This window comes from Balaenoptera borealis, assembly GCF_965194805.1.
Source record: "Balaenoptera borealis genome assembly, chromosome: 15".
Lineage (NCBI taxonomy): Eukaryota > Metazoa > Chordata > Mammalia > Artiodactyla > Balaenopteridae > Balaenoptera > Balaenoptera borealis.
The window spans coordinates 56,396,827-56,418,030 of NC_138871.1; the positions used below are offsets into that span (position 1 = coordinate 56,396,827).

At 53.0% G+C, this 21,204-nt stretch overlaps 1 protein-coding gene across 1 annotated transcript; it reads left to right on the forward strand.

Annotated features, from left to right (window-relative positions):
• The first annotated feature begins 1,498 nt into the window (after positions 1-1,498).
• On the forward strand, positions 1,499-5,162 carry ZFP36L2 (ZFP36 ring finger protein like 2). Its single transcript, XM_082358243.1, has 2 exons — positions 1,499-2,067; positions 2,598-5,162. The coding sequence occupies exons 1-2, from the start codon at positions 2,017-2,019 to the stop codon at positions 4,020-4,022; spliced, it is 1,476 nt and encodes a 491-aa protein (XP_082214369.1). The 5' UTR covers positions 1,499-2,016; the 3' UTR covers positions 4,023-5,162.
• The last annotated feature ends 16,042 nt before the right edge of the window (positions 5,163-21,204 follow it).

The window sequence follows — 21,204 nt, forward strand, 5'->3', positions numbered from 1 at the left end:
TTGCCTAAAATCACATGGCTTATAAGGGACAGGGCCTGAACTCCAGCCCTATGTTTCTGATCCTGAAGTCCTTGCAGCCCTACGCTGACTCCAGCTCCCTGGGTGGGTGAGGAGTCCAGCAATGGGCTCTGCGTGCAAGCTGAACTCTAAGGAGTAGGTCTCCTGAGTGACAGGCCTGGCTCATTCCCTCCCAGGGTAACTGAGAGAGGGAATGAGCGCCGCCGAATGGAAGTAAGCACAAGGAAACAGCCAGAAACAAGATCAACTGGGCAAGGAAGGGGGCGTGGGTCTCGGGAGCTTCTTTCCCTGGCGGGTACTGGACCTTCCAGCTTAGGCCCAATTACAGCCTAGGCTGCCAGGTGTGCGAAATCATGGGCCCCGCTCCAGCTTTTTTGGCAGCATATCCGTAGACGCAGAGTGAGAAGTGTCCTGGATCGGACTCCAGATCTGCCCCAGTGGGGCTGACAGTGGCTTTAGCTGCACTGGGCGCTAGGGGGGGTGTCTGCCCCGTACCCGGAGAGCGCCCGTTGGCAAAGAGCATTTCCCAACGCGGGCTTCTGGGGTGTGGGGCTGGCGAGAGAAGGAAACCGGGGCGAGCCCACCAGGCGCATCCTCGGTGCCTAGCCCAGCTTGGCTGCGGGTCGGCCTAAGCCGGAGCCCTCGGCCCACAACGAGTTAAGGCGGGGCGCGGCGCCCTCAACGGCCCGGGAGTTAAGGAGCTAGGAGGGCGCGCCAGGCCAAGGCTGCGGCGGGCGGGAGCCTCGGCTGGCAGCTGTACCACAACCCCCAGGAGGGCTGGGGAAAGCCGGACAGACCAGCAGACGGACGAGGCGTTGGGAAGTGCCTCCATGCCTGCGCGGCTCTCCTGGCCTTTCCTTCCGTCCTCCCAGCCGGCTCCCCCGCCCGGGACGCCCCGCGCCACTCCGCGCCTTTGGCCCTGGCTCAAGGTCTTGTGATGTGATTAGCAAAGCCAGCGCCTTGTCCTCAGACACTCAGCCCTGCCCGGCAGGGCTCGGCGCTCAAGCCCTGTTTACTGCAGGCTGGGCGGGAAGAGGGGCGGAGGAACCGGCCCAGGCTCCTCCGGGCGAGACTGCCCTGGCAGCCGCCCGCGTGGCCGCTCCGGCCCCCACCCCCACCGCGTCTCCACGTGCAGTCGGGATGGAGCCACTACCGGTCAGACTCGGGCCCAGAGTCCCCGCCCCCCGGCCGGAGCACCCTTAGCAAAAACAGCCGGGCTGCGCGGACGGTTGCAATATTCTTGCATTTTGCAATTCCCGCGCCCAATATAAAACCGAGGGTGGGAGATAAAAGCTCCGCAATTTCACCTAGCAGGACCGGGCGGGGAAAGACACGTCCAGGGCTGCAGAAACCCGGCCACGTTAAACGTGCAGGGGATTTCCAACAGTACAGCCCCAGAGGAGGGGAGCCGTACCTTCCCGCCGCCACCCAGCAGCACCCATTTGGGCCGAGCTCTCCACGCCGCCCTGGGCGCCCCAGCGGCCAGCCCCGCCCCGAGGCCTCTCCGCCCCCTCCCCCAGAGGAAAAAAATTGGCGGCGGCCAATGGGAGGCCAGGAAGGCGCCTGACGTCCGCAAGCCGGCGGGCGGCGTTGCCTGGAGACCCCGGCGGGGTCAGCCTTCTGTCCCCACCCCGCGGCAGGCCCGCCCCGCCGCTGCCGCGCTCCGGGGCTCTATATAGGGCGCGCGCTCTCGGGCGGCTGAGTTCCAGCAGTCCGCGAGCTGCCGTCGGCTCCGCGCGGGGGGGGCGGGCCGGGCACCCCGGGGCGCGGAGGAGCGCTCTAGCTTCACTCTCCTTTCCCCCCACTCTGCACTCCCGGGCACCCTCAAACCAGTTCAAGCTGCTGCCCCCGCTGCCTCTTTTCTCGCCCCCAGCAAACTTTCGGTCCCTCCCCCGCCCCTCGGCCGTTATTCGTCGTGGCTCAAGCCCGCCCGCGCCGCCCCGAGGGCTCCTCCGGACCTCCCAGCCTGCAGCTCCGACCATTACAGGATCCAGAAACATGTCGACCACACTTCTGTCCGCCTTCTACGATATCGACTTCTTGTGCAAGGTACGCGGAGAAGCAGGGAGGGAGGAGGACGGGCAAGCAGGAAGCCCTTCGAGTTTTCAGGCTTGGCCTAATGTCCTCGGCTTCGGGGGTCCTCTTCCCGCCTTGACTTTTTGGGCTCGGGGAAAATGCCGGAGTTTGCAGTGTGTGCTCGAACCTTGTGGACGGGGAGAAGGAGCGGGGAGGAAGGGCAGGAGGGAGTCGCTGTAGCTGTTTAGTTTCTCCGCAGCCGACCACAGCCACGCTTGCCCGGGGCTTCCCGGACGGGGTTTGCGCCGCCCAGGCCGGCGGCCCACGGCTGAGGATCACATGTCGCAACCCAGCGCGGCCTAGGGTGGAGAGTCCGGCTCCTCCCAACGCGAACTTGATTCTTGTGCGCGTGTAAGGGTGGAGGTTGGGGGCCGAGTCGAGATCCGAAAAAAAAAAAGAATTGGAGGGCTGGAAGTGGTTCTTCTGCAACGCACCCCAACGCATCCCTCTCCTCTTCCTTTTCCCACTTTTCATCCCTTCCCCGCTACCCTCCTTTTTGGCAGACGGAGAAGTCCCTGGCCAACCTCAATTTGAACAACATGCTGGACAAGAAGGCGGTGGGGACACCCGTGGCCGCCGCCCCCAGCTCGGGCTTCACGCCGGGCTTCCTCCGACGGCACTCAGCCAGCAACCTGCACGCGCTCGCTCACCCCGCGCCTAGCCCCGGCAGCTGCTCGCCCAAGTTCCCGGGCGCAGCTAACGGCAGCACCTGCGGCAGCGCGGCGGCGGGCGGGCCGGCCTCCTACGGCACCCTCAAGGAGCCGTCGGGGGGCGGCGGCACGGCCCTGCTGAACAAGGAGAACAAATTCCGGGACCGCTCGTTCAGCGAGAACGGTGAGCGCAGCCAGCACCTCCTGCACCTGCAGCAGCAGCAGAAGGGGGGCGGCGGCTCCCAGATAAACTCAACGCGCTACAAAACTGAGCTGTGCCGGCCCTTCGAGGAGAGCGGCACGTGCAAGTACGGCGAGAAGTGCCAGTTCGCGCATGGCTTCCACGAGCTGCGCAGCCTGACGCGGCACCCCAAGTACAAGACGGAGCTGTGCCGCACCTTCCACACCATCGGCTTCTGCCCCTATGGGCCTCGCTGCCACTTCATCCACAACGCCGATGAGCGGCGGCCCGCGCCGTCGGGGGGCGCCTCCGGGGACCTGCGCACCTTCAGCGCCCGCGACGCGCTGCACCTGGGCTTCCCGCGGGAGCCGCGGCCCAAGCTGCACCACAGCCTCAGCTTCTCGGGCTTCCCGTCAGGCCACCACCAGCCCCCGGGGGGCCTGGAGTCGCCCCTGCTGCTCGACAGCCCCACGTCGCGCACGCCGCCGCCACCCTCCTGCTCCTCGGCTTCGTCTTGCTCCTCGTCCGCTTCGTCCTGCTCCTCGGCCTCGGCTGCCTCCACACCCTCGGGCGCCCCGGCGTGCTGTGCCTCTGCGGCGGCAGCGGCCGCGGCCGCGCTGCTGTACGGCACCGGGGGCGCCGAGGACCTGCTCGCGCCGGGCGCGCCCTGCGCCACCTGCTCGTCGGCCTCGTGCGCCAACAACGCCTTCGCCTTCGGTCCGGAGCTGAGCAGCCTCATCACACCTCTCGCCATCCAGACCCACAACTTCGCCGCCGTGGCCGCCGCCGCCTACTATCGCAGCCAGCAGCAGCAGGGCCTGGTGCCCCCCGCGCAGCCCCCGGCGCCGCCCAGCGCGCCCCTCCCTGCCAGCGCCGCCGCGCCGCCCTCGCCGCCCTTCAGCTTCCAGCTGCCACGCCGCCTGTCCGAGTCGCCCGTGTTCGACGCGCCCCCTAGTCCCCCGGACTCACTGTCTGACCGCGACAGCTACTTGAGCGGCTCCCTGAGCTCGGGCAGCCTCAGCGGCTCTGAGTCCCCCAGCCTCGACCCCGGCCGCCGCCTGCCCATCTTCAGCCGCCTCTCCATCTCCGACGACTGAGGCAAGAGGGCGCTAGTGAGGAGGAGGAAGGGAAGGCCGTTCTGGGGGTGTTGGAGGGCGCCCCTGCAGTCGCGCCCCTGCTGGGGGCAGGGAGGCTCGGGAGTGTAGGGGGCTGACCTCGGCCACAAGCAGACTGCAGGCCGCACCGAGCACTTGGACTCGAACTTGTGTGCCGGGAGGGGCCCCCACCCCTCCCCTTTCGGTTTCCTCTTGTTTTGTTTTGTTTTTTATTATTATTTTTATTATTATTACGAAGTTTCATTCTTGTTGAGCGAAAAAAAGCCAACGAACTTTTTGTATTGAACAAAATATTCACAACAGAGCAGTTGTGATGCGAATAGAACAAAAACCAAACACAAACTTTTTTAGGTCTCCGATGAGTTTGGGACTTTAGGAAAAATCAACCCAGCACCAGCAGCTACCAACCACCATTCCATATCTTCACTTGCAAAGCATTAGCTACAGTCCAGATGTGGGGACTCTTATCTTGAGAGAGGTTCCTAATTGTCTCAGACCAGTGTAAACAAACAAGCCAACCAACACCTTGCTAAACCTAAGCTTTTAGAATCCAATATTCTGCCAAGAATATGCCTTGATAGTAGACCTCAGCTCCATAGGTGTTTTTTGTTTTTTAACGAAGTTATATATGTCTGGAAAAAAAAAACCCTTGCATTCCAAAGTTTCATACTGGTTCCTGGTTTCATTGCCACCACTTAGTGGATGTTTAAGTTAGAACCATTTTGTCTGCTCTTTCTGGAAGCCTTGGGCAGAGCTTAGTTTGTAATTGTTGGGGAATAACTGCTGAATTTTTAGCTGTTTTGAGTTGATTCGCACCACTGCACCACAACTCAATATGAAAAAAACTATTTAACTTATTTATTATCTTGTGAAAAGTATACATTGAAAATTTTGTTCATACTGTATTTATCAAGTATGATGAAAAGCAATAGATATATATTCTTTTATTATGTTAAATTATGATTGCCATTATTAATCGGCAAAATGTGGAGTGTATGTTCTTTTCACAGTAATATATGCCTTTTGTAACTTCACTTGGTTATTTTATTGTAAATGAGTAAAAAAAAATCTTAATTTAAGAGATTGTATGTAATATTTATTTCATTAATTTCTTTCCTTGTTTACGTAAATTTTGAAAGATTGCATGGTTTCTTTACGGAAATCTTTATCTTGATGCTGTGGAAGTAGTTTGAGGAATATCTTATGAGTTTTTCTTAGAATGTATAATGGTTGTAGCCCATCCAACTTTAAAAGAAAAAAAGTGACCACATACTTTGCAATCAGGCTTACATGTGGCATGCTTTTCTCATTCCATCTTTATAAATCAGAAAATGTTTTTTGTTTGCTTATTCCACCAGTTCTACTGTGACATACTCTGCATATAAAGACATGTAGCAATAATGGGGGGGGGGGAGGGTAATCTCACAGTGCCTTTGGAAGGGCCAGAACTTGCCTTAAATCTTCCTCAACCAAATAAGTATTTTGTCTATTAGTGCTTGAGAGAATTTGAATGTAGGATGGGTTCAACTGCACAAAAGGAAAAGATTTTTACCACTTTTTTTTTATATAGCTATAAAGTGAAGAGGCCACCTCTTAGTGCTAAAATGGTATGTAGTACATGAATATGCCTTGTTTAATTACAGAAAATTCCAAAACTTGTACTATTTTTTTTTTTCCGTGTGGAAAGGCAGGAATGCTTTCCTGGACAGCGGATGAATGAGCAGTAGACGTAGTTTGTTTGTACGTAGGTACAGTTGGAGCACTATGTATGTATGTATTCTGGACTACTTTGACAGAAGTAGGTATTTGAATGTAACAAGGTTAAGTCAACTTGAGTTGTAATATATTTGGGGAATCAGTTCACTACAAATTGTGACTGTAAACATTGTACTGTAAATGTTTTGTAGTTTTCCCCCAATAAAACTTTTGGGAAAAAAAAGGTATTAATGTGTAAGATAGCTTCCTTCTTTTAAATGGGAGTATCTAGGTTTCTGGCTTCCCACCACTGTCATGCATTGCCCAGGTCTTAGAGGGATTGGGGGCTAGGGTTTAGAGAGCTGGCAGAGCCAGAGTTCAGAAGAGCCTGTCCCCCTATATATTTTTTATACAAGTTCTTTTAGCTGAAAGAAAGTAATTTGGACTGTCAAGGGCATTAGTTAGCTGTTCCCCTTGGTAATAAGATGCATCCCCGTGTTGGCTGGCTGGTGGCTGGGCCTGGCTGGGAGGCCTGAGGCGTGTGGCCTGCCTGTGAGTCACCAAGCGGATCACGTGTCTGCAGTGGCAGCTGAAGGTCTGATTTTTTTTTTTTTTTTTCCCACTGGGACGCACAGGGAACCAAACTGCTTGGGTGAGGAGGGGTCTTGCCAGCCCTTGGCTGAACTGGGGATGGGGGCTTAGGCCCAGCCTTTCCTGGGCCGGAGAACCAGGGTTTGGCCTGGACTTTGGAAAGCCTGGCTGTGTCCTTGTCCACAGACGACAGAAAGAGAAGGAAGATGAAACAGGTTAAACTTATATCTGGGTAATGTTTATGTGGACGGCTTCCTCTGGGAGTGAGCACACACGTTATTTATGCAAAAGGATTAGTGTCTGTGCTTGAGACAACTGTAAGCAGCCAGAAAGCAAATCCAACCCAGGTCTGGAAAAAAAGGAAGGAAAAAAAAAGCATCAGTCTGTCTGCTGATTCTCACACAATTGAACAGAACCTTAGTATGGTTCTTTCCTACAATCACTTTAGAAGCTAAAAATGCGGTTCATAAATCAATTCCTGTTTTTTCTCTATCCCGCCCCCACCACATACACAGAGTTCAGACTTCTTTTTTTCCAAAGTAAGTAAGAGATTTAGCAAAAGTTTTGTTTCCTCATCTACAACGTCTGGGCTCTATCACCCATACTTCCATCCCCTCGACCCTGTGTTTGCCTGTGTTAGCCGGGGTCTCCCGGGTCTCACAGCTGAGCCTGGTGGGGAGGGCGCCGTCGGTGGAGCGCTCCAGACCTCGGGCAGCTGTTTCACGTTAACGATGATTGCGCTGGTGTTAACCGGAGCGTTTTGGTGCTGGGCGCGCGCTGCCAAAGGGGATGGGGAACAGTTTCAAAGTTCTCCCAGATGCCGGGCCCCTGGCTGGGGAGGGGGGGGTGGGCGGCCTCAGCAGCGGGGGAGGGGAAGCCTGAGGCCAAGAAGGGCTCGACCGGTGAAGACCCTGCAGGCTCCTAGGCCTCTTCACCATAAAGAATGTGCAATGGCGAGGAAAAGTCTAAAATGTGGTGCTATATAGGCCAAACTGCATTTCAAATGCCTTGTTTCCACTTCATTCCAAGACATTTTTCTAAACAAGTGCTTTTGATCAACTGGAATGTTAGACTTCTTTTTGGGGTAAGCCACATTCATTTTTAAAAATTGGTTTGTCTGAAAGCCCAACTGCTAAGAGCTGATGTTTTTGTATTTTAGACCCAGTGGAGCGTGGAAAGCTGGGGGGAATCATTCAGAAATTTCCTCTTGCTGCAGATCAATGGAGGGTATGTGGGTCATTGTCTTTCTGCAGCGGCTGGAATTAACAGCAAACAAAACGCTCTACAATTGCTTGATCACCCTTAGAAAAGTTTTCTTGTAAATTAAGGGAACTAGAAGTAAAAACTGCAAGTAAGAACAAGCCAGGATTCCTATCACGGGCTGGGGAGCGGAACTAAAACTGACTCCTGAATTATACTCAAGATAAATTCTTTTGGAGTTAGTTGTGCAAATGAGCCCAGAATGTGATGGTGTTTAGAATGTCTTAATAGTGGCATTTCCACTAGCTATTTGAAAACTAAGGTATTTTTTAAGCAACCCAATTAGTGTGCACCACCTTCTAAAGTATTTCAGAGAAGGGATGCATGCATGTAGATATTTTCCACCCCTCACCCTGAATCTACTGCTGAGTGTATGGGGTTGCGGAGGGGGTGTGGACACAAAAAAACTATTGAGAAGGCTGAAGCTCTGCACCCGCCCTTGGGAATAGATGGAGGATTGCGAGCCCTGCAGCGGCTCAGGAACCCCGATGATAGGACCAGGCCTGGAGGGCCCAATGCAGGAAAGACAAACAGGCATAACTCTTGGCTGCAGGTCTGGCCCTGCACTGGGATGCTCAGTGGTGAAGTCTGCCTGGGAGGGTCTCAGAAACCCCCAGGCTAGATGTATGCAGAGAGGAGGCCCACAAGAGAGCATTTGAACCTGGAAGGGAACCAACTCAAGGCATTTGCTCTCCTTCAGTTGTGCTCATGGTGACAAGAGTGAGGGCAGATGTGGCTCTGGCCACATCTTGAAAGCGGAAGTTGGGTCTCTGCACCTTCCCTAGCCTTTGAGTTAATGGGAGACAACGCGGCCCCTGGTAAGCAGCCAGGCTTACCTTCTTCCATCAGGGCCCATAACCACTCTCCATTGTTGTTACCTCATTTAACTGTGTTTATTTTTTCTTGTTCACTCTCTGGGGGATGTGCAGACTTGTGGCCATCCAGGGCACTTCCAGTTTGTGCTGCTAGCAAGGCCAAGGAGGGAAGGAGGGAAGGAGGGAGGGTCAGGGAGGAGCCAGGGCCTGGCGGCTGGACAGGCCTGCCAGGAGGAGCCCTGTGGGAAGGGGGGGGCCCCGGGGAACAGGAAGCCACAGCACCTCCAGGCCCACGCCTGCCTAGGTGGGTTCTCCCAACCTCTCCTGACAGTTTTTGCTAGACCTGGAAAGTGTATAAGTGTGGGTGTGTGTCTAAGGGTGTATATGTATGGGGGGAGGTCTGTGTGCGGGGGCGGTATCCACGTGGAGGGTGGATATCTGGGTCCTTGTCTATCTGTGTGGGTGTGCACACGTGCGTGGTATTGCTCCGTGGCGGGGGTCTGTGTCTGTGTGGGGTTGCTGTAGGGGAATACTGGTGTGTGTGTCTGCATCTGTGGGGTGTTGATATGTGAGGCGTGTACATGTCTGTAGGGTATGAGAGTCGGTGAGTGGGTATGGAAATCTGTGAGTGTGGGTTTGGGGGTGTGTGTATGGTGTGGTTATGGGTTTCGGTGTGTCTGTTGCTGTGTATGTGTGAGTGTGTGTTTGAAGGCATCTTTCAGTCTGTGTGTGTGTATAGGTGTGTGAGGGTGTGTATCTGGGTGCGGGTGTGGGTTTGGGTGTGTCTGTTACTCTGTGTGTGGTTATAGGTATGTGTGTATATGGATCTGTGTGTGTGTGTGTCCGTGTGGGTATGGGTTTGAATGTGTCTGTTGCTCTGTGTGCGTGTGTATACGTGTAGGTGTGTGTATATCTGTGTGTAGGTGTGGGTGTGGGTTTGGGTGTGTCTGTTGCTCTGTGTCCGTAGGTGCGTGGGTCTGTGGGGTGGGAGGAAGGATCTGTGGGTGTGGCTGTATGTTTGGGTCTGGACGTGATGGGGGTGTGTCTCTGTCGGGGTGGAGTGTTAACAACACCTTCAGAGGAAAAGCGGTCCTTTTTAGTAGGCCTCTTTCAGGTTAAAAACTGTTTTCAAAACCCGGAAATGGAGGCCAGGCTGTCAGTGCTTCCTGCAGGGCAGTGGGCAGAACAGGGCTGAGTAGGGGGGTGGCAGACAGGCCTTCAGCCTGCAGGGACCCCAGACCCACTTTATTGCTGGTCACACCTGCCAAGGACAGGCCTCCTGGGCCTGAGTGCAGAGACATATTTAGAAACAATTAATTCTCTGGTTGAAGGGGGAGGGGCCATTTATTTTCATCTGTTGCAGAAATAGCTCTTGTCAGATAGCAGTTCTTATGCCCTCTGGGGTGAGAGGCAGCTCTGAAATAGAAGGAAAGATATTAAGGATTTTAGACAGACAAGAAAACTCCTGAGCGTGCTGAAACCGAGTTTAAAATATTTCTCTAAAAATAAGCTTTGTTTTCCTTGTGGATTCCTCTGGCAGTTGGGCCCTCGTGTCAGGGTGTTTAGCTGGCCTGGGAAGCCAGGCGGAATTTTTAAAAAAGCGAGTGTTTCCCAGCTGTGGCCTTGGAAAGTTCTCTGTTTTCCATTTATTAAACTCCTAGTTTCCGGCTAATTAAAATTATTTTCAAATACAACTCCGTGGTCCCGCAATATTTGATGAGACACAGAATTCTCAGTGACCCCTCTGTAGGAGGCCGGGCCAGGCTGTGGGGTGGCCTATGACCCCTCCGCTGGGCCTGGTACCGATTTTACGCAGAGGGAGACCCTTTGAAATTCAGGCCCGAGGCCTCGTTTTACCAAGTTCCACCGCCCCCGCCCCACCCCGGGAGTGGCTGGAATGAGAGGCCACTTGCAGGACAGTCCCTGAGCCCTGCACCACTGGAGAAGGGGCTGTGAGTCCTTGGCGACCTGCTGTTAGTTCCCCTGCATCACTGAGTGGAGAAGGGGTGCACTTCAGGGGAGAGGAACTTGGCTGAGGTGTGTGGCAGGTGATTCTGGTTGTCTCTCCCTGGCCTGGCTACTGTGGAAGCTTCAGGGCCGGACTTTTTCGAGCACCTACAGGAGGTCCAGACTCCCAAGGTGATGCGTTGTGAAGATGGAAATCCGAGGTGCTGCAGGGCAGGAGGCAAATATTGCTGAGGGCCAGGGCTGGTGTGACTCAGATGTGCTGGCAGGCTCCCTTCCACTGCCCTGTGATTCTGTCCAGGCGTCCAAGGGGTGGGCTGCTGGGCTGCTGTCCGGCACCTTTCATTCATCCCACAGATAGTTCTTGATTGTCTAGTACATGCCAGCAGTGCAGGAACAGAGGTGCGTTGACGGATGTCATCCCTGCCTTCACGGAGTGTACATATTTTCAAGGTTCATTCATGTTGTAGCGTGAATCAGCCTTCATTCTTTTTCATGACAGGATAGTATTCCATTGTATGAATGTACCACATTTTGTTTTTCATTCATCTGTTGTTAGACGGTGGAGTTGTTTCCACCTTTTGGCTATTGTTGAATCATGCTGCTGTGAACATCAATATACAAGTTTTTGTGTGAACATATGTTTTCAATTCTTTTGGTTTTATACCTGGAAGTAGAATTGCCAGATCATATGGTAACTCCCATTTAACTTTTTGAGGAACTGCTGTACTATTTTCCAAAGTGATACATTGGTTTTTGTAACTGTTTTATTAATGTCTGTTTCCCCTACATAATGATATGTGCTCCACGGGATGGCCACATAAAAACACTCGTACACTTGTTCACAATAGCCAAGACCAAAACATTGTTACTATCCCCATTTCAAAGATGATGAAACTAAGCTCAAAGAAGTTGTCATAGGCCTGAGGCCAAGCAGCTAGGAAAAGGCTGAAGCAGAATTCAAAGGAAGCTAAGCAGTGGCTCCTTCGAATCACCCTAGGCTGCCTCTCGGACTCCTGCTTTATTCCCCACACTGTCTAGAAATGGAGGTTTCCAAGAAGCCTTCCAGGATTTCTTTCCAGGGTAGACCCTGTCTTGCCACCCCGTGCTCTTTTTTTTTTTTTTTTTTAATTTATTTAATTTATTTTATTTTTGGCTGCATTGGGTCTTCATTGCTGCACGCGGGCTTTCTCTAGTTGCAGCGAGCGGGGGCTACTCTTCATTGAGGTGCGCAGGCTTCTCATTGTGGTGGCTTCTCTTGTTGAGGAGCTTGGGCTCTAGGTGCATGGGATTCAGTAGTTGTGGCACACGGGCTCAGTAGTTGTGGCTCGCAGGCTCTAGAGCTCAGGCTCAGTAGTTGTGGCGCACGGGCTTAGTTGCTCTGTGGCATGTGGGATCTTCCTGGACCAGGGCTCGAACCCGTGTCCCCTGCATTGGCAGCGGATTCTTAACCACTGCGCCACCAGAGAAGCCCCTCTCACCTGTGCTTTTAAAACACAATGTGTTCAAGTCACCCTTCAGCTCAAAATCCTCACTCAGAATAAAATCTAAAATCTTAACCTAGGTGTACAAGGTCCTACATTGTCTATCCCTCCCCACCCACCCACTATCCCTTTCCCTTCTGACCTTGACTCTCCCTTCCCTCATCCTGCTCCTATACAGCTCAGGCCTCCTTGTTGGTTCGTAATCATGCTGGACCTACTCTCTGTCTCAGGACCTTTGTACTTGCTATTCCATCTGTCATGCTCTTCCACATTTCCTTCAATTTCCTGCTGTCACCTCTTCAGGGGGCCATCCAGACCACCCTGTCAAGACAACAGCCCCATCTGGCATCTCTCGTCTTGCTTTATTTTTTCCCTAGCATTTGTCATCCTCTGACATATTTTATTTTATTTATTTATTTTTAATTAATTAATTTACTTATTTATGGCTGTGTTGGGTCTTCGTTTCTGTGCAAGGGCTTTCTCTAGTTGCGGCAAGCGGGGGCCACTCTTCATCGCGGTGCACGGGCCTTTCACTATCGCGGCCTCTCTTGTTGCGGAGCACAGGCTCCAGACGCGCACAGGCTCAGTAGTTGTGGCTCACGGGCCTAGTTGCTCCGCGGCATGTGGGATCTTCCCAGACCAGGGCTCGAACCCGCGTCCCCTGCATTGGCAGGCAGATTCTCAACCACTGCACCACCAGGGAAGCCCCTCTGACATATTTTAAATGCCTTTGTTTATGTATATATCATCCTTCCTTCTTAGACGCTTAGCTTCATGAGGGCAGGCATTGTCTCCAGAGCAGGGGGGAGCCGTTGAAGGATTTTAAGCTGGGGAGTAAGACGGCCACGTTCACGTGTTAAAGTGATTTCGGCTGTGTGGAGAGTAGACTGGAAAAAAAAAAAAAAAAGATTCCTTATAAAACCAATTTTAATGCTAAAAAAGTTTTAAAAAACCATGACCTAGTGTTGCCCTTTCATTCCACAGATGAGAAGACTAAGGCTCAGAGAGGGTGGGAGGAGCCCTCTGGAGACGTCCCCCAATTTCTGGGTTTCTACATGAGCCCTGGGAAGAGACCACCCAGGACACCGTCCTCCCTAGGTGTGAGCTGTCCAGGTATGGCTGTTGGTAAAAATGCTGAATATTGACTTTCACTGAAGCGGACCTAAATCCCCATGGGCCGAGAGGCTCAGAGCAGCAGGTCTCTGGATGTTCACCTGGCTTCTCAGGGAGGCCCTGGAGGGTCTGTAGGGTGGACACAGCAGGAGCTTACAAAGCACAGCCCTGGGAGCCAAGAGCTGCTGCAGGGCCTGTGGCATGAGAGGGCTCCGGGCAGGTGTCACCACCACTCCGTGAGGGGCCCGGTCTGCAGGGGTTACAGGCCAGGGCTCCCACAGACCTGGGTTCAAATCCCACTTCACAGCCACTCCCTACCTGTGTAATCCTGAGCAAATCTCTGAGCCTCACTTTCCTCATCTCTGAAATGCGGATGATCACGCAGTTGCTGCTACGCAAAGCCCCCAGGAGGGTCAAGATATGACGTCATGGGCGAAGTGTCTAGGAGAGGGCCCAGCTCAGGGTCCCACAGAGGACACTGTGTGCAGGCTAGCAGAGTGGGTAGCAGCCTAGGCCGTCAGGTTCAAAGCCTAGCCTTGCTACCGCCAGCTGTGAGACCATGAGCCAGTGGCTTGCCGTCTCCATCTATAAATGTCGGACCTATCTCCGAGGGCTACCATGAAGTTCATGTGAATCACTCAACCCAGGTCATAAGGATAGAGCCCAGCATACAGGAAGTATGCTGTAACAGTTTGTTACTGCTCTCTTGGTGTTTTTTTTCCACACCCAATCAATAGACACCCAGTCCGAAGGGGTTCAGGGAGTCTCCTTCATCTGCCCCCACCAAACCAACCCAACCACTTGGGCCTTAAGATGAGAATAATAACTGCTTTCCTTTAGAAATTCTAGGTAGATCTGCGCTGTCCATTATGGTAGGCACTAGCCACATGTGCCTATGTACATTTAACTTAAAATTTAAAACTTACTTCCACATGGCAGGTACTCAGCTGTAGCTGGGGGCTACTGCACTGAATGTTTCCATCATTGCAGAAAGTTCTGTTGGACAACACTGCTATTCTGGAGTGTTCTAGCAAAATGCAAACAACTGTAAGGAAGGAAGCTTCTATCATGCCAACCCTTGAAGGGTTGTCCTTTTCCAAAGCAAGCCCTGGGACACACCCATGGTGCCCTTGATGGCTTCCCTCTCTGCACGTTTCACTTTCACGAGCAATGCAGCGCGAACATGCTTATTCACAGGCCCCTGGGTGAGTGTTTGCCTCAGATGAATCCGTGGAGGAAGCATCGCTGATTTGCGAGGCAGCCCACGTGTTTCTGTAGAGGGTAATGTGCATTTAAAATCTTGAAACCGGCCATCATAGAAAACCCCCCAAAATTTTGCACTGAATACCTCCCACCTCCACCCCCATCCCACCTCTGGGCCTCCGAGGCCATTTCCACCCCTGTTCGCTCCCTGTGTGCCTGTGCTGAGTTTCTGGGGTCCCGGTAACAGGGGCTGCCCCCTGGGGTCTGGTCTTTCTGTCTCCCTTTCCTCTTCTCAGTTCCTCCCCTGCTGAGCCCCAGCTCTCCACACCCCCAGGCTCCTGGAGGGCAGCTCACTGCTGTCCACCCCCCTGCCCCCCCGCCACTTCCCCTCCCCCCCCAGATGGAGCCAAAGACTGAGGCTGTCACCTGACAGCCCCGGGCAGGCCTGGGTCAGTCCCACTGGCTCAGAGCACCTGGGGCTTGAGGGCAAGGAGGGGGGTAGACTCTTCGCCTGAAACCAGGAGGGAGGCCCCCATCCGTGTGACTGTGGGCAAGGACAGCAGAAACCCTCCCGAGACAATAGTGTTGCCCGTTGAAGATGTGAGACCGTGTAGGTGCATCTCAGTGAGAGCACACGGGTGAGTGCGTACGTGTGCACAAGGGTGTGAGTCTGAGCGGGTACGTGTGCCAGTGAGTGTGTGTGTCTCAGGAGCCGTTGTGTCAGGGGTTATGTAAGGAAGACACTCCCCGGGGCCAACAAACCGCAGTGGTGTAACCGCCGGCTGGCAGGGCCACCAGAAGGAAAGGAGGGAAAATGTAAACACCGCGCTGGGCCCGTCTCTCACCCGCCACAGGCAGGCCCTGGACAGCGCAGCCCTTCCGGTCCTCCATTCCCGCTGCCTCAGGCCCTATGCGCTGGCCTGGGAGGGGGTGATAGTGGAGGCCAAAGAGGCCAAGGCCAGGGGGTCACAAGAACTCTGCGGGGAGTGGACATCCCCAGCTCTCCATCTGGGCCCAAAGGACGGGACGGAGAGGAGAACCCAGCAGGGTGTACCTGGGCTCCTCCTGGGCCCGCCATAGGCCATGCATCCCCCCCACAAGCAAGGTATGCCACCTTCCTCACCCCCAGAGCTGCTCTCTCTTTAAAGCCTTTGGGAACAGGCGTCCCTGTGTCCCAGAGGCCTCTGCCTGGCATGGAGCCCATCGCCCTGCACTGAGCCAGTATGGACTCACCGCTCACCTGCTTACATCCTTGGGGTGGCCTCAGGGCCAGCTGTCTCTGCCCCTTTCTCACATACACACAAAGGTGCACCTCCTCCCTGCCCCCCCCCCACCTCATCCCCAGCCCGGACGCCTGCCTTCCAGTCAGCTCCCAGCTGCTCAGCCCTTCAGCACTGCACCTGAGGCCCTCTCTTCCAGGAAGCCTCCCCGACTGCTCGGGGCTAGAGTACTTTCTCCCTGCTCTGAGCTCCTGAGGTGCCTCTGGACACGCAACCTGACATCTGGCCACGCACAGCCGTCCCTTCTTGCCCAGCTGTTCACTTTAATAATAATGGCCACCATCTACGCAGCATATTCTCCACCAAACCCAGTCCCTTGAAGCTGTTATCGCCTGTCATCCTCGCACTAGCCCTAGAATGTGGCTTTCTTACTGCCATTATGTGGCAGGGGAGCACACAATTGAAGCCGGAGGCGTCACAGAACGTGGGTGGGCCGCTCAGCTCCAGGAAAGCTAGGCTCTGACCCAGAGACCCTGCAGCCAAGGCTCGGCCTGGGAGCTTCCAGTGGGCTGGGAGGGTCAGGGTCCCCTTAACCTTGAGGTCCTTCCCCGAGAGTCCTTTGGAGTTGTCACTGAGCTGGCTGTGTGTTCTTGTGAGTGTACAGGAGGGAGGGAGAGAGAGAATTCTCACCAAGGTGGCAACTCAAACTCGGGAGACAAGTGAGTAAAACCCAGAAAGCTAGAAAGCAAAGATGACTCAGGAGACATCTGTCAGCCTGGCCAAAGTCAGAGACAGGGCAGGGCAGCAGGAAGGAAGGGGGAGCCCGGGGAAAGGGAGAAGTGGCCTAGGGCTGGCTCTCTGGCTCCCCATCCCCCTCCAGAGGAAGCATCCTGCTGGCTCACCCTGGCCTGTGAGGTCCTGAGGGCCCGGGAGCACATCATCTTCTTCCCTCTCTTCCCCTGCCACACTGGGCCCATGGCAGTCACCCACCCTCAGGGAGCAGGGGCTCGTCCATGAACTGGAATGGCTAGCCTCCCCCAGCAGCAAAATTGTCTGCTGTGCCAGGGTTAAATGACATAAAATGCACCACACCTGGCACACAAATGACACTAGATAGTGTTAAGGCCCCACTCTCTTCCCCACTCGGCACCATCGCTGCCAACCTTCCTCTGGTCACTTGTAGTAAAGTTGGAAGTCCACAGAGGGCCTCCCTGGCCCTGGGCTCCAGGGAGGAGGAGGGATGCAGAGGTGCTGGGAACCCTCCTCGCCCTCCCCTGGGTGAGCGGTGGGTGAGCTCGCACACCTCGTCCAGTTTAGAAGGTACCTCTGCCCTCCCTTAGCCCCTATTCACCTCCTGCCCCTTCTCCGCCCGGCTTCCTCCAGCCCTGGACACTTGAGCACGCCATGCCTTCCCGCAGCCATCGCCATCCATCTGGTTTTCCAGAATACAGACTCTGGAGCCAGCCTGACTGGTTCCATCCCAATTTTCCCATTTATCAGCTGTGTGACCTTGGGCAAGTTCCTCAATCTCTCTGTGCCTCTGTTTCCTCATCTATGATTCCCCTGTTCCCTGGAGGCCCAAGGGGAAGTTTTATTTCATCAAATGGCCTTCAAGTTCCAGAAGGGTAAAGGAAGCCCATTAATTAGACCACACTGTCTTTTAAAATTCTCTACCTCCACTTTCAGAGACGATGACCCCATATTGCTGAGGCAGAGATTGAGGTTCAGAGAAAGTTCATGCCTTGCCCAAGGCCACCAGGCTAACCTGCCCTCAGGAGCTCTCTCTGCCTGCATTGGGTTAATTGCAACTCTGATTGCTGGGCTCTGAGATGGGCCCAAGAGATTCTGGCCCAAGGGTGACTGGGGGTGGGGGGGTGATTAGGAAAGAGGTGAACAAGCATTTACAATGCTCTAACAAGAGACTGGACATCATAGAGAGGCCTGTTTGCAGGGGCCCAGCCCCGCAACAGCATGTCTGTGAAATGGTAGATTCCACATGGCCCAAGAATGGGCTGGGTCTGCGTGTGCTGATCAGAGGGCTGTCTAAGCTATGAGGTTACAAGAGCAAGGGAAGATCTGTGTGTTACAATACAACTTCTTTTCCTGTACATTCTGTTTAACAGATACACATGCATGCCTTATATGCTAGTGTCGGCCTAACATTTTTTTCGGGCAGGCTACACAAGAAACTGTTACCTGGTTACCCTCAGACAGAGACTGGGAAAGAATGAAGGCAAGGCAGGGGAGAGTTTTATTTTAAACCTTCCTCTTTTGTTTGACTATCCTACCACGTACATATATTATTACAGGCATACCTCAGAGATATTGTGGATTCAGTTCCAGACCACTGCAATAAAGTAAATATCTCAATAAAGCAAGTCACACACTTTTTTTTTTTTTGGTTTCCCAACACATATAAAAGTTATGTTTACACTATGCTGTGTTCAATGTGTAGTAGCATATGTCTAAAACAGCAATGTACATACCTTAATTTAAAAATACTTTATTTGGGCTTCCCTGGTGGTACAGTGGTTGAGAATCCGCCTGCCAATGCAGGGGACATGGGTTCGAGCCCTGGTCTGGGAAGATCCCACATGCCACGGAGCAACTGGGCCCGTGAGCCACAACTACTGAGCCTGCGCGTCTGGAGCCTGTGCTCCGCAACAAGAGAGGCCGCAATAGTGAGAGGCCCGCGCACCGCGATGAAGAGTGGCCCCCGCTCACCGCAACTAGAGAAAGCCCTCGCACAGAAACGAAGACCCAACACAACCAAAAATAAAAATAAAATAAATAAATAAATTTATTTAAAAACACACACACACACACACTGAAATCCACATTTACCTCTATGCCTCATGCATACCCTACCTCTCAGAACTCCAACTTTCTCAAAAAAAAAAAAAGTTTAAAAAAAAAAAATTATTTGCCAAAAAAAATGCTAACTGTCATCTGACAATGCAGGGTTGACACAACCCTCAAGTTTGTAAAAAAAAAAACGCAATATTGGTGAAGCACAATAAAGCAAAACACAATAAAACAAGGTATGCCTTCATTTTTTATTTTATTTTATTTTTTAATATTTTTAATATTTATTTATTTTATTAATTATTTATTTTTGGCTTTGTCGGGTCTTAGTTGTGACACATGGGATCTTCGTTGCAGCATGCGGGATCTTTCGTTGCAGTGCGTGGGCTTCTCTCTAGTTATGGTGCACGGGCTCCAGAGTGCATGGGCTCAGTAGTTGTGGCATGTGGGTTTAGTTGCCCTGTGGCATGTGGGATCTTAGTTCCCTGACCAGGGATCGAACCCGTGTCGCCTGCATTGGAAGGCAGATTCTTTACCCTGGACCACCAGGGAAGTTCCTGCCTTCGTTTTTTAAATGACAACAGATGTTATCTGAGCACTTGGGATTAAAAGCCATTCTGCTCTTTTTCTGAAGTGTCAAAAAAAAAAAAAGATGAAATGACAGTTTGTGGGAGGTGGGTATGGTTTTGTTGGGTCTTGCTGCTGAGAGCAGGGCCTGGCTGGGAACAAGAGGCTAAAGGGCCCATGGACCTCAGAAAGGGCATGGGGGAGGGGGTCCTGCCTGCTGATTCTTCCTCCCCTGCAACTGGCTCAGGAGGACTTTGAGGGGCCCAGGTCAGCCCTCAAGGCTTTGGGGGCCCTCTCTCCTGCTTGCGCTAAACCTTCCAGAGCACAGGCTCCTTTGAATGAAGACAAGAACCAGGAGGACCTCTGTCTGTCTGTCTGCCTGCGGTTTGCCTGCAATTCACATGACCCACCATTGGCTGTCCTGCTTTTGGAGCCTCTGGCCCCAGGCTTCCCTGGGGGAGCTGGGGGATCACCCTCCGTGGCCAGGTGCTCTCTGCCAAGTCCTGCCCTCCTGTCCTCTCACAGGAGCCTCCTACATCCCTGGGGCAGATTTGTGGACAGGTGCCACACCTTGCTGGCCAGTCCTGGAGGGCCTGTGGATCTGCTGGGGGATTCAGTTTCAGGGAGGTGACCCCCTGACTCTCTCCTCAGTCCTGGCCCGTGGGGCTCGCAAGTTTGCAGTCACTGCTGGCCCAGCACCACGTGAGGCAGCCTGTGGTCCCTGGCTTCACTCACCGCTGACCACCATGCCGAGCCATGACCACATCCTAGTGAACAGAGGCACCCCTCCCCCCAAAGGGAAAGAGTGCTGTGAGCTCCATTTTATAGGCTAAGAAACTGAGGTCCAGGTTGGTAAGTGACTTGCCAAGGCCAATGGTGAGCCAGTGACAGAACAATGCCTGAGATTCAGGCAGGTCTCCATCCTGGGTACTTGACCCTCAAGGGTGGCCTGATAAGAAATGAAGTTAATATGATCTCAGGATTATCTGAAGAAAAACCTGCCTTAAAATTGACTCAGCTCAACAGCATATGCCATTATGAATTAAAACAACAACAAAATGCCACTACATACCTGTTAGAATAGCCAAAATCTGGAACACTGACAACACCAAATGCTGGGGAAGATGTGGAACATCAAGAACTATCATTATTGCTGGTGAGAATGCAAAATGGTACAGCACTTGGAAAGGCAGTTTGGCAATTTTTTTTACAGAACTAAATATGCTATTTATGATCTAGCAATCACGCTCCTTGATACTTACCCAAATGAGTTGAAAACTTACGTCCACACAAAAATCTGCACACAGATACATATAGCAGCTTTGTTCATAATTGCCACAACTTGGAAGTAACCAAGGTGCCCTTCAGTAGGTGAATGGATAAATAAACTCTGGTACACCCAGACAATGGAATCTTATTCAGTACTAAAGGAAATGAATAATAAGCCATAAAAGACGTGGAGGAAACTTAAATGCATATTTCTAAGGGAAGGAAGCCAATCTGAAAAGGCTACACACTGTATGATTCCAACTAGATGACATTCTGGAAGAGGCAAAACTATGGAGACAGTAAAAACATCAGTGGTTGCCAGGGGTTAAAGAGGAGAGAAGGGGGCTTCCCTGGTGGCGCAGTGGTTGAGAATCCGCCTGCCAATGCAGGGGACATGGGTTCGAGCCCTTGTCTGGGAAGATCCCACATGCCGCGGAGCAACTGAGCCCGTGAGCCACAACTACTGAGCCTGCGTGTCTGGAGCCTGTGCTCCGCAACAAGAGAGGCCGCGACAGTGAGAGGCCCGCGCACTGCAATGAAGAGTGGCCCCCACTCGCTGCAACTAGAGAAAGCCCTCACACAGAAACGAAGACCCAACACAGCCAAAAATAAATAAATTAATTAATTAATTAAAAAAAAAAAAAAGAGGAGAGAAGGATGAATAAGCAGAGCACAGAGGATTTTAGGGGGTGGTAAAACTACTCTGTAGGATACTAGAGTAGTGGATACATGGCATTTTACATTTGGCCAAACCCAAAGAATATACAACATCGAGAGTGAACCCTAATGTAAACTGTGGGCCTGAGTGATAATGAGGTGTCACGCAGGTTCCTCAGCTGTCACAAACATGCCACTCTGGCGGAGGATGTTGCTAATGGGGGAGTCTGTGCACGGGTGGGGGCAGGGGCGTATGGGAACTCTCTGCACTTTCTGTGCAATTTTGCTGTGAATCTAAAACTGTCCTAAAATATAAAATCTACGAAAAGACGAAGGAAAGTCACCCAGGAGCGAGGGTTCTGGAAGACTCTCTCCCGTAAGAGGACACTGTTTCCCCAGCGCCGTCCTGAGCCCCTGCCCGCAGGGAAGTGGGTTGGAGGTGTTCGGTGCCTGTGCTGGGCTCCCAGGGTGGGAGCTGTGGAGTGAGCAGGCCCGACTTTGCCCCTGACACCTCCCCACG